The 11,379-nt window shown below is 33.5% G+C and overlaps 1 protein-coding gene and 1 long non-coding RNA gene across 2 annotated transcripts; both read left to right on the forward strand.

Moving 5' to 3' along the window:
• Positions 1-437: 437 nt before the first annotated feature.
• On the forward strand, positions 438-8,791 carry LOC111884111 (ABC transporter B family member 2). Its single transcript, XM_023880430.3, has 10 exons — positions 438-896; positions 1,025-1,079; positions 1,290-1,465; positions 4,459-4,659; positions 5,169-5,428; positions 5,533-6,453; positions 6,535-6,953; positions 7,039-7,280; positions 7,355-8,015; positions 8,098-8,791. Exons 1-10 carry the CDS (start codon positions 621-623, stop codon positions 8,649-8,651), a joined length of 3,765 nt encoding a protein of 1,254 aa, XP_023736198.1. The 5' UTR covers positions 438-620; the 3' UTR covers positions 8,652-8,791.
• Positions 8,792-9,447: 656 nt separating this feature from the next.
• LOC111884185 (uncharacterized) lies at positions 9,448-10,609 on the forward strand. The gene is made up of 2 exons (XR_002847621.3): positions 9,448-10,094; positions 10,326-10,609. It is a non-coding gene; the product is annotated as an uncharacterized LOC111884185 (long non-coding RNA).
• Positions 10,610-11,379: the final 770 nt, after the last annotated feature.

The raw sequence follows: 11,379 nt of genomic DNA on the forward strand, positions 1-11,379 counted from the left end.
TAGGGATAGATATCCCATGTTGCTTATTCGGATTTATATTCATTATGAAGATCAACAATTTCAATTTGCATATCTTCAGTGATCATCAAATCATAGTATTTCATTTAGTAGTTTTGGCGAAGCTCAAAGGACGTTTAATATAGATCTTTTACATTTTGCAAGCTAGTTTGAATCATAGTCAACTGTTGTTTTCTCAAATTATTTCAGTATATAGTCATTTGTGTTGTATCTCAGTTTATTCTTCTATTAATACAAAAAATTGACCGTTTCAAAAATATTTGTTAGTTGTTTGGAGTTAGAATTAAACTTATTGAATTAATATCCACATTGGAAAATTGAATATCATTTGGAATTAAATAATATAGTGGAAAAAAATTTATGCATTAAATTACTTACATTTTGTGACCTATATTTTCTCTACATATACATGATGATTTCATAAATACCCGATGTCATGAGTCAACACACTCTGGCTGGTTTACTTTTGCTTTGCATTAAATACCCTTAAACCACCGAACCAATTTTTCTCAACCTTATGTAGCCCCACCGCCACCACCACCACCACCACCACCAATATTCCGCTTCATTAACCCTCTCCTCCACTTGGTCTTTTAACCAAAATGAGCAGCAATCCCAGTTCACTCTCCGTCGACGGCGGTGGCGTTGACACCAAAGATGACAAGAAACGTGAAACCCTAAAACCCAAAACAGTTCCAATGCTAAAACTGTTTGCATTTGCCGATTCTTATGATTACTTCCTTATGTTTTTTGGGTCCCTCGGAGCATGCATTCACGGTGCATCGGTGCCTGTTTTCTTCATCTTTTTCGGCAAGTTGATCAACATCATCGGACTTGCTTATCTATTTCCCAAAGAAGCTTCTCATAAAGTTGCAAAGGTGGAATTTTTTATATTGTTTAATGATGGGGTTTCTTGATATTTTAATTTCTAAAGAATTTTTGTTGGTGAAATAAATTCTATGAAAATGATGATCACCTTTTGTTTATTTTTTTAATTTTGTTGCAGTATTCGTTGGATTTTGTGTATCTTAGTGTGGTAATACTCTTTTCTTCTTGGACTGGTAAGTTTCTATCCATTGTATATATTTTATTTTTCTTGATGAATTTTGATGAAAAAAAAACGTAAAAAAGTCGCTTGAGATTTGATAGAACTGATCAGTTCATGATTAGATTTTCTAATCATGGGAACAATTCAATTATTTAATATTAGTAATTAATAATTATTTATTGATCTTAACATATATAGTAAGTGTGTGTTTTTGTGTGTGTAGAGGTGGCTTGTTGGATGCATAGCGGAGAAAGACAAGCAGCAAAAATGAGAATGGCGTATTTGAAATCGATGTTAAGTCAAGATATTAGTCTTTTTGACACAGAAGCTTCAACAGGCGAAGTCATTTCTGCAATTACTAGTGATATTATTGTTGTTCAAGACGCTATTTCTGAGAAGGTACAAATTAATTCACCCAATTCTAATCTTGATTTATCTTTTTTTTTTCTTCACCAAAAAAAAAAAGCTGTGTTGATATTAATATTAGACATGTGATTTGATGTATAATCTAATAAAAATCTATGGCATACCAATCTTTATTATTTCGGAAAAGACAGAAACTAGAACGTTTATAAACCACAATCAGTTTTCCTAAATACCTTGTACCCACAGTTAATGGACAGAGACCAGATAACTTGAAAAATGAATATATTTGTGACTAATGATTATATAAATATTTAATTTTTCTTATATAAAGGTATTATAAATTATGCCTGAAAAGTTAATATTTAGAAAAATATATATAAACCAGAATCAACTTTCCTAATGCATTCTTTACCTTGTACACACTGTTAATGAACAAACATGTAACTTGAAAATAAATATTTATACGATTTTGTCTGACAATTTTTTGGTTGTATGTAAGGTCAACGATTTATTTTAATAATGTCAAAGTATATATATATATATATATATATATATATATATATATATATATATATATATAATTTGTTTTAAAATTCCTTAAAATGATAGTAACATTGGCTGTAACAATAAATTTGTTAGTGAGTAGGTGTGCTAATTAATATTCAACCACCCATTTTGCTTTCATTTTCTCATAAATCTATACATTAAAGTGGGACTCTGTACATTCACAAATATATCAATATTATCTTAAATGGCACGTTCATTTTTTACTCAGTGCATTTAATCTACTTTCTATCCTACTATAAATATGTAAAACACCTTAACCATATATTACGCTAGCTATTATGACTTTTGTTACAACTTATATTTATTATCATTGTATTATCTAAACTTAAATGAATGTTCTTTTCTTTAATTCACTAGAATGGTAAAAGAAATTGGCCTCTTTTGTCAAGTATGATATCAAACTTGTAACTTTCTGATTCTTATTCAACACCGGTTTTTGCATTGTGCAGTTATTTATCGTTTTAGTACAATATTTTCAAGTCATTTTAACTAAAATGGTAATTATGGATTTTTTTTTAAAGATTATTGAAAAGAATTAAAGAAATAAATCATAGAGTGAGAGTGTGAGAGGCGGTGTTAATTATGTTCAACTGAATTCTGGGGGGTGATATATAAATGCCACATTTATTGGGGGGCGGTTTGTAATTAATGAGTTTGTAATCTTGTTGGGCAGGCTGGGGAGTACGAAATCCTCTAATGCCCATGCATTGCACTTATTATGTTCTCTTACTTCCCCGTTCTCACAAGACCAATTCTTACTTTTTTATCAAATAAAATACACAAAGTACTTCCATTTATTTTCTCATATCCCGATTTTATTCGATAAGGACACTTTTGTCATTTTACAAGATCACAAAAACTCGATAAGAGTGTTACAAATCCCAAGGAATGTCCATTTTCTCATGTTATTTAATATTATTTCTGACAAAATATATAAACACTATTTTGGTCATTTTTTAGTTTAACCAGGTTACTTTGGGATGATAAATACATTTGACCCGATTAAAAAAACTGAGCCAGAAACTTTTGGGCTTGGGAATGCCGTAATGGTTATAAAATTGGGTATAAGATTTTTTCTAAAAATAATTACGGGTTTATTATCTTTATAACCGCGAATTATCTCATACTCGGATCCCCATTTATCTATCGCCTTACCATTTACGTTTTTATAATATTTATAATTTTATTATTAAATATATATTTTTTGAAATTATACTCTAAGAATACACGCGATATATCTTATAAATAGAAAGTTTGCTATGTACTTACTATTTACTTTTACTTTTGAAAATGGAAAATATTGATATTGTTTTTAATATTTAATTATGTTATTATCTTGATTAATTTATCATAAAATTTTAATATTATAAACCTTATAAGGGAATGATTATATGTTACTAACATTTGTTATAAGATTAACCTTGTTGATGTCATTGGAAATTAAAAATGTTACACTTTTTTTTAAATGTGATTATTATCGGGTTTTACATAATAAAAGCGATATCTGATACCTGCGGTTATAACCAAAAACCCGATGGATATTTACTAACGAGGTATCTAATGGTTGAAGTGCTTGCAATATAAATTTTGGTTAAAATTTAGTGGTTTTAGTGAATATTTAGTGTCAAAAAATTCATTAAACCCATTAAACTTTGACAAAAAATTTATTGTCATCAATTTAAAACTTTGACAACATTTAGCTCAAAGGGATCAACATAGAAAAAAAAAAAAGAACAAATTCCATAAAAAATATTGTTTTTTGTTCTTATTTTAGTTTTACCATCCCAATAGTATCGTTTGTGTAAAATTGCATGGAGTTTGTTTTGTTTTTTTTAAACACCATATAAAAACTTCGAATTTTATTAAAAACACTATTATTCTTATTTGTTCTGTTTAACCATTTTTTTCTAAAATAGTTATGAACTAACAAGTGAATATTCTTCCGATTGTATTTTACATTCATTATCGGAAACTGAAACAATAGCTTTTTTTTCTAAAAAAAAAAAAAAAAAACTCACCAGGATTTTTTTTAAAAAGAAAACCTTTTTCAATGCCGAACTACATTAATTATTACGATTTCGCCTAAATTTTTTTATTAAAATTGGGTGTATAAATTGAAAATACTGAAATATAATGATTAAATTTAAAAACCGCCAAAAATATATTAGTTTTTTTCTATTTGCCTACTATTTTTGACAAACTAATCACAAGTGCCGTGTATAGGATAAGGATTCAACTATTTTGTTAAAGGAGCGTTGGGATCATGTAGAGTATTTAAGAGCAAACAACACGACAACTGTTTCATTATCTTGTCTGACAATTGTATTGTTGATTATTGGATGTGTGTTCACATATTGTACTATATCAATTTATACCAAAAAAATAAAATACAGAATGTGTTAAATATAATTTTAATGAAGTAAAGTAAATAATCAAGAATTTGGTTTGTTACAAACTAGGTGGGGAACTTCATGCACTACATCAGCAGATTTCTATCAGGATTCATAATAGGGTTCGTTAGGGTGTGGCAGATAAGTCTGGTGACTTTGTCAATTGTACCTGCGATTGCAATTGCTGGTGGTGTCTATGCTTACGTGGCAACTGGACTTATTGCAAGAGTCCGGAAATCATACGTCAAAGCTGGTGAAATTGCTGAAGAGGTCTAATATCTTTCTATCTTTCTATCTTTCTCTTTCACACTCATTTATATACTACTTTCGTATACTGCTTTGCTTTTTGTCTCATTTTATCGGGTTATTGTTCTTTTTGTCAAATTGCATTTCTCTTCCTTTTATCCCAAATAAATATATTAACAGATGCAATTAATTTGATTATAAATGCGATGATGTATACTGTTCTGTTAGATTGTATTAACGGTGTTAGTGATGATATTTCAATTCAGCCCATGTTCTATAATTAAATGAATAAAAAAAAGTTAACAAAAAGTCACATTTGATTTGATTAATCCATTAGGTGAAATATACTCGTCACAACACCAACTATCTGCTTTTATCGTCAAATAGTTTATTTAGGGTCCACAAGATTTTAACAACACTTGGTCCACAGTTTCATTTTATAAAGAATCCTACTAATTTTTAAATTGCATGTATTTTAGAATTTAATAGTACCATAAACTCCAAATTAAGTATGACTTATAAATTGATTTCAGGTAATCGGAAATGTAAGAACAGTGCAAGCATTTTCCGGTGAAGAAAAGGCAGTAAATTCATACATCGCCGCCCTTTCAAACACTTACAAATATGGCAGGAAAGCCGGTCTCGCCAAAGGCCTGGGACTTGGCACCTTGCATTTCGTCCTCTTCCTCTCTTGGGCCTTGCTCGTCTGGTACACGAGTATCGTGGTCCACAAAAACATCGCCAATGGCGGCGATTCCTTCACCACCATGCTCAATGTCGTTATCGCTGGCTTGTAAGTCCATATTCACTGATATGCTGATACTGATACTGATATTGACATTGATATTGATATTAATACTGATACAGATATTGATGTCATTGTACCGATTTGTGTAGGTCACTTGGTCAGGCTGCACCAGACATTAGTGCATTCATAAGGGCGAAATCAGCAGCGTACCCAATTTTTGAAATGATCGAGAGGACGACAGTGACAAAAACGAGTTCAAACACGGGCCGGACATTGGCTAAGTTAGATGGACACATAAGGTTTGATGACGTGCGGTTTAGTTACCCTTCAAGACCAGATGTTATGATCTTTGACAAGCTTCGTCTCGATATTCCTTCCGGAAAGATTGTGGCCCTCGTTGGCGGAAGCGGTTCGGGAAAGAGCACGGTTATATCGTTGATAGAACGGTTCTACGAGCCGCTCTCGGGTCGGGTCTTGTTAGACGGGCATGACATCTGTGAGCTTGACATCAAATGGTTGAGGCATCAGATCGGGCTCGTGAACCAAGAGCCCGCTCTGTTTGCCACAACCATAAAAGAAAATATATTATACGGAAAGGATTCGGCTACTTATGAAGAGATCACACACGCTGCAAAGTTATCTGAAGCAATCACGTTTATTAACAATCTTCCGGAGAGATTTGAGACGCAAGTGGGCGAACGCGGGATTCAACTGTCCGGGGGACAAAAACAACGGATTGCGATTTCACGTGCGATTGTGAAGAACCCTTCGATCCTTTTGTTAGATGAAGCGACCAGCGCCCTTGACACTGAGTCTGAAAAGAGCGTGCAAGAGGCGCTCGATCGCGTGATGGTGGGACGGACAACTGTTGTGGTCGCCCATCGGCTTTCCACCATTAGAAACGCAGATACGATAGCCGTGGTTCAAAATGGGAAGATTGTGGAAACCGGAAGCCATGAGGAACTCATGGCCCAACCCAATAGCGCGTATTCATCGCTTGTGCAACTTCAAGGAGCTGCTTCCTTGCATGGAGGCCCATCTCGCGCTCCCTCCATGGGAAGACCTTCCAGGTTAGCCATTTAATAATATCGGATGACTTGCACCAACCATATTAACCTTAAATTAACCAAAATTGTTTTTTTTTTTTGTAGCATTAGGTTTTCTCGTGAGCTATCACGGACAACTACGAGGAGTCTAGGAGCTAGTTTTCATTCGGATCGTGAATCAGTTGGGAAACTTGGTGTTGAAGGGGTTGAATACACGAAGCCGACACATATTTCAGCAAAAAGACTATACACGATGATCAAACCAGATTGGATTTACGGGTTAACGGGTACAATAGGCGCCCTAATATCAGGGTCCACGATGCCTCTTTTTGCTCTCGGGATAAGTCAAGCGCTTGTGGCTTATTACATGGATTGGGAAACCACACAACATGAGGTCAAAAAGATTGCCATTCTATTTTGTTGTGGTGCTGGCATAAGTATAACTGTTTATGCCATCACTCATTTATGTTTCGGGATCGTGGCAGAAAGGCTCACTCTTCGTGTTCGCCAAAAAATGTTTTCAGGTAAAATATAATCACACACCATTTTACATCAAGAACTGAAAATACCTTGGATTGTAGATTGATTTATAATCTTGAATTTTTGCAGCTATTTTAAGAAACGAGATTGGGTGGTTCGATGACACGAATAACACAAGCTCGATGCTTGCTTCCCGTTTAGAAAGTGATGCAACATTACTAAGAACAGTGGTGGTTGATCGATCAACGATTTTGATACAGAATTTTGGGTTAATTATGACTTCGTTTGTGATTGCGTTCATTTTGAATTGGAGGCTTACACTTGTTGTAATGGCAATGTACCCTTTGATAATCAGTGGTCACATAAGCGAGGTGAGGTTTTTTTTTTCATCTCTTTGGCCTTCTGTTTCTTGAAAGATTTCTGATTGTGTTTTGTTTTCTTTCAGAAAATGTTCATGAAAGGGTATGGTGGTGATTTAAACAAATCTTATTTGAAAGCTAATATGCTTGCTGGAGAGGCTGTGAGCAACATAAGAACAGTTGCAGCTTTTTGTTCTGAAAATAAAGTGCTCGATCTTTACTCCAGAGAGCTCGTCGGACCTTCAAAACAGTCGTTTAATCGTGGGCAGATCGCCGGATTATTCTACGGTGTTTCCCAATTCTTTATTTTTTCATCTTATGGTCTCGCATTATGGTATGGTTCTGTTTTAATGGAAAAGGGTTTATCGGGATTCAAATCGGTGATGAAATCGTTCATGATTCTAATTGTGACGGCGTTGGCCATGGGCGAAACGCTAGCTATGGCACCGGATTTATTGAAGGGAAACCAGATGGTTGCTTCGGTGTTTGAAGTTCTTGACCGGAGAACACAAGTCGTGACTGATGTAGGAGAAGAACTCGCAAGAGTCGATGGGACAATCGAGCTCAAAGGCGTCAATTTCAGCTACCCTTCAAGACCTGACATTTTGATTTTCAAGGATTTCGATCTCAGAGTTCGAGCAGGGAAGAGCATGGCGTTGGTGGGTCAAAGCGGTTCCGGGAAGAGCTCCGTTCTGTCCTTGATTCTCCGGTTCTACGATCCGACCTCCGGGAAGATCATGGTTGACGGTAGGGTTTACGCTTTAGGGTTTATAAAACTTTCATGAATTCTTGCCTTTCATCTGTATAACATCATCTCGAAATCTAACAGGAAAGGACATCAAGAAGCTGAAATTAAAGTCTCTAAGAAAACACATCGGATTAGTCCAGCAAGAACCGGCGTTATTTGCAACATCGATTTTCGAAAACATACTTTACGGGAAAGAAGGAGCTTCAGAAAGCGAAGTGATCGAAGCAGCTAAGCTTTCCAACGCGCATAATTTCATAAGCGCCTTACCGGAGGGCTACCTGACTAAGGTCGGCGAGCGAGGGATTCAACTTTCCGGTGGGCAAAAACAGAGGGTGGCCATAGCAAGAGCAGTGTTGAAGAATCCGGCGATATTGTTACTGGATGAAGCGACGAGTGCTCTTGATGTGGAATCGGAGCGAGTGGTTCAACAAGCTTTAGACCGGCTGATGAAGAACAGAACGAGTATTGTGGTGGCGCACCGGTTGTCAACGATTAAGAACGCCGATGAGATATCGGTGATTCAGAATGGGAAGATAGTGGAGAAAGGAACACATTCGAGTCTTGTTGAGAATGAAAATGGGCCTTATTCGAAGCTTGTGAATCTACAGCAGCAAGAACAGCATCGCCGTAAATAATAAAAGAGAAGATTGGGGGTTTTAAGGGGATTGATGATGTTTTTATATCTTGTTTTACTTACACATGATTATAGTTAATTTATCACCTTTATATGATGATAATGAATTAATGATGATGATTTAAGGTGTGATTTTAGTCCTTTGGATTTGGTTCTACTACAAATACAATTTGGACTTTTAATTATGCCCCAACAAGATGCTGCCTTTTCGTTTAATTGGGGCAGTTTGAAGCAAATGTGATATTTACTAGTGTATAAGGAGTTGGAACTTAATAAATGAAAGTTTTGGAAAGCTAAATAGTCTTCGGTACAATCAAATTGAAGCTTTGGGGTCAATTTGAAAAGATAGTAACTTAATTCTTGACCTTAGTAAAATTAAAAATTATTATTTGCATTATGACATCTTTATACTTATCGGTTATCATAGAGTTTAGAACAAAGGAACAATAAAGTTTTGGTTCAAGTTCTAACTATAGATAAAAGGACAAAGGATTATAAAAGGGTTATATGAAAGAAATAAGTAAGTCGTGAGTATAGTTTTGCTGAATAGCCTCCTAAGAATAAATGTTTGTTATTTTAATTTTATTCTTATAGTTTGCATGTAAACCTCTATACTTCAATGAGAATTGAGAGTCATTCTAAGGATAATTAAACGACTCAAAAACTAAAACCAGAGGTTACTTAATAATGTTGGTTACTTAATAATGTTGGTAAAATACAAAAATATCTATACATAGGGCCGGCCCAATGCATGGGCGGCTTGGGCAAAGATCCAGGACAACAAGGAAGAAGGGGCATAATTTTAGCTTAATCTCTTATAATATAGGTAAACTTCAGCCCATTAATTATTTAATTGGTGTTGGAGTGTTTGATTAGCAGTTCCCAACTTCCGATTGATAATTCTTCAATCGAGGTAGAAAAGCAAAGGCATGAACACTAAAATCACCAATTTGATGCATTGAAAAACGAATATATGCAATAATCACGATGTAAAAGAAGACGAGTTTTCAATTGGTATATGTCTCTAACTTCCTAATTATTCAAGACGGCTATACACCCGGTCTCTCACATTCCAAACGTATTTGGTATTTTAACAGACCAAGCATTCAATTTCTAAAACCATAAGACGATATCTCTCTAATTCTCTCTTTAATTCTGAATTTTGGTTTAGATTTGGCGATTTCTACATCCCATTTGTATACCATCCATGGACGATACCTGATGCCCTCCCCAATTTAATCTGTTTTGTTACCCATTCGATTCCTTAATAGTTGATACCTTCTCCCATTTAATTGATTTCTGGATACAATCTGTGAATAAATCCCGATTTTTAAGTTCTGCTACATCGATACTATCGACACTTTTTAGTCTGAAGAGTGAAGAGTGAAGACAAGAGTTCTAGACTTCGGAATTGGAGTTCAAAGTTTGTTTCAAGCTTTTAGAGGTATTTTTTCTATTTGATTAATCTTAACTCTTATTTCTCGGTATCTATAAAAACCGTATTTTATCTTTTGATATTCTCTCTAATTAATCTGAGTTAATTTTTATCTAAACTCTGAAGTTCGAATTTTGTTTGAAAGCTGGAGATATTTTTATGTGTTTTGATTTCTGATTTTATAAAGGTATGGAGTTCATCTATTCATGTCTTTAACTTTATATGTGTCTTCTCATTCAGGTTTACTTTTCTCTCTGAGTATGCCAGATTCTTGGAGACTAGAGTTCGAATTGTAAGGATTTTTTATTTCATGGCCGCTTGGTAAATGATTAATATATATTTATGATTGTTTTTCATTTGATTAGTTTGATGTTTTAAATATTAAGTTTTGTATTTCTGTTTTGAAGATTATCAATGTTAAAAATAGTTAAAGTAATTTGTTTGGATGTGTTGTGATTATGAAACCTGTTGTACTTCACCGTTTGGATATTTGGAGTTCAAAACTACTTTTACAATTCTATAAACCATTCATCGTTTTTGGTTATTTTAGTTTTCATTATTTTAGACAATAACTAAAATAGTGTATCTACCATCTCTTCACTAATATAGTGTTAAATGAACTTCATTAACATATAAGTATTACCGGTTTTGTTATTGTAGATAGTGTAAGGTAGATTTCAATTGGTGAAAATGTATTGGCAGTGTATTGAAAATGTATTGGCAGTGTATTTACCATTGAAGGGTATAAATGTAATGTTGTATTAATATAGAATTTAATTAATTAAAAAAAAAAATTAACATGCTTATGCTTAATAATTTTATGTTATATAAATGTTTTTACATCATTCGATACAAACATATGGGCATTATTTTTTTTATCTCGCATCAGGTTTGAAAAACCAATGGACCAGCCATTTCTATACATAATTTTTTTTATACATAATAATTTATATTTTAAAAAATTATAGTATATAATATCGAGAATCTAAAGAGATAATGACTTGTAATATACTTTTTGATTTATACACATTTGGTTACTCATTTCTTTTTCGTACATATTTACCCTTCAACTTGATTAATTGTATTAAGTCCTTATAACTTTATGACTGACTACTCCAGATAAACCAGAAAAATGACTTAATAGGGTAATATATTTATTTTTTATATACATTTAGTCTTTAATATGATTTTTTTACTTAATAGGGTAATATATTTATCACTTTGTACACATTTAGTCCTTGATACTTTGTACACATTTAGTCCTTAATACTTTGTATACATTCAGTCCTTAATA

The sequence above is a fragment of the Lactuca sativa genome, chromosome 3 (assembly GCF_002870075.4).
Source record: "Lactuca sativa cultivar Salinas chromosome 3, Lsat_Salinas_v11, whole genome shotgun sequence".
Lineage (NCBI taxonomy): Eukaryota > Viridiplantae > Streptophyta > Magnoliopsida > Asterales > Asteraceae > Lactuca > Lactuca sativa.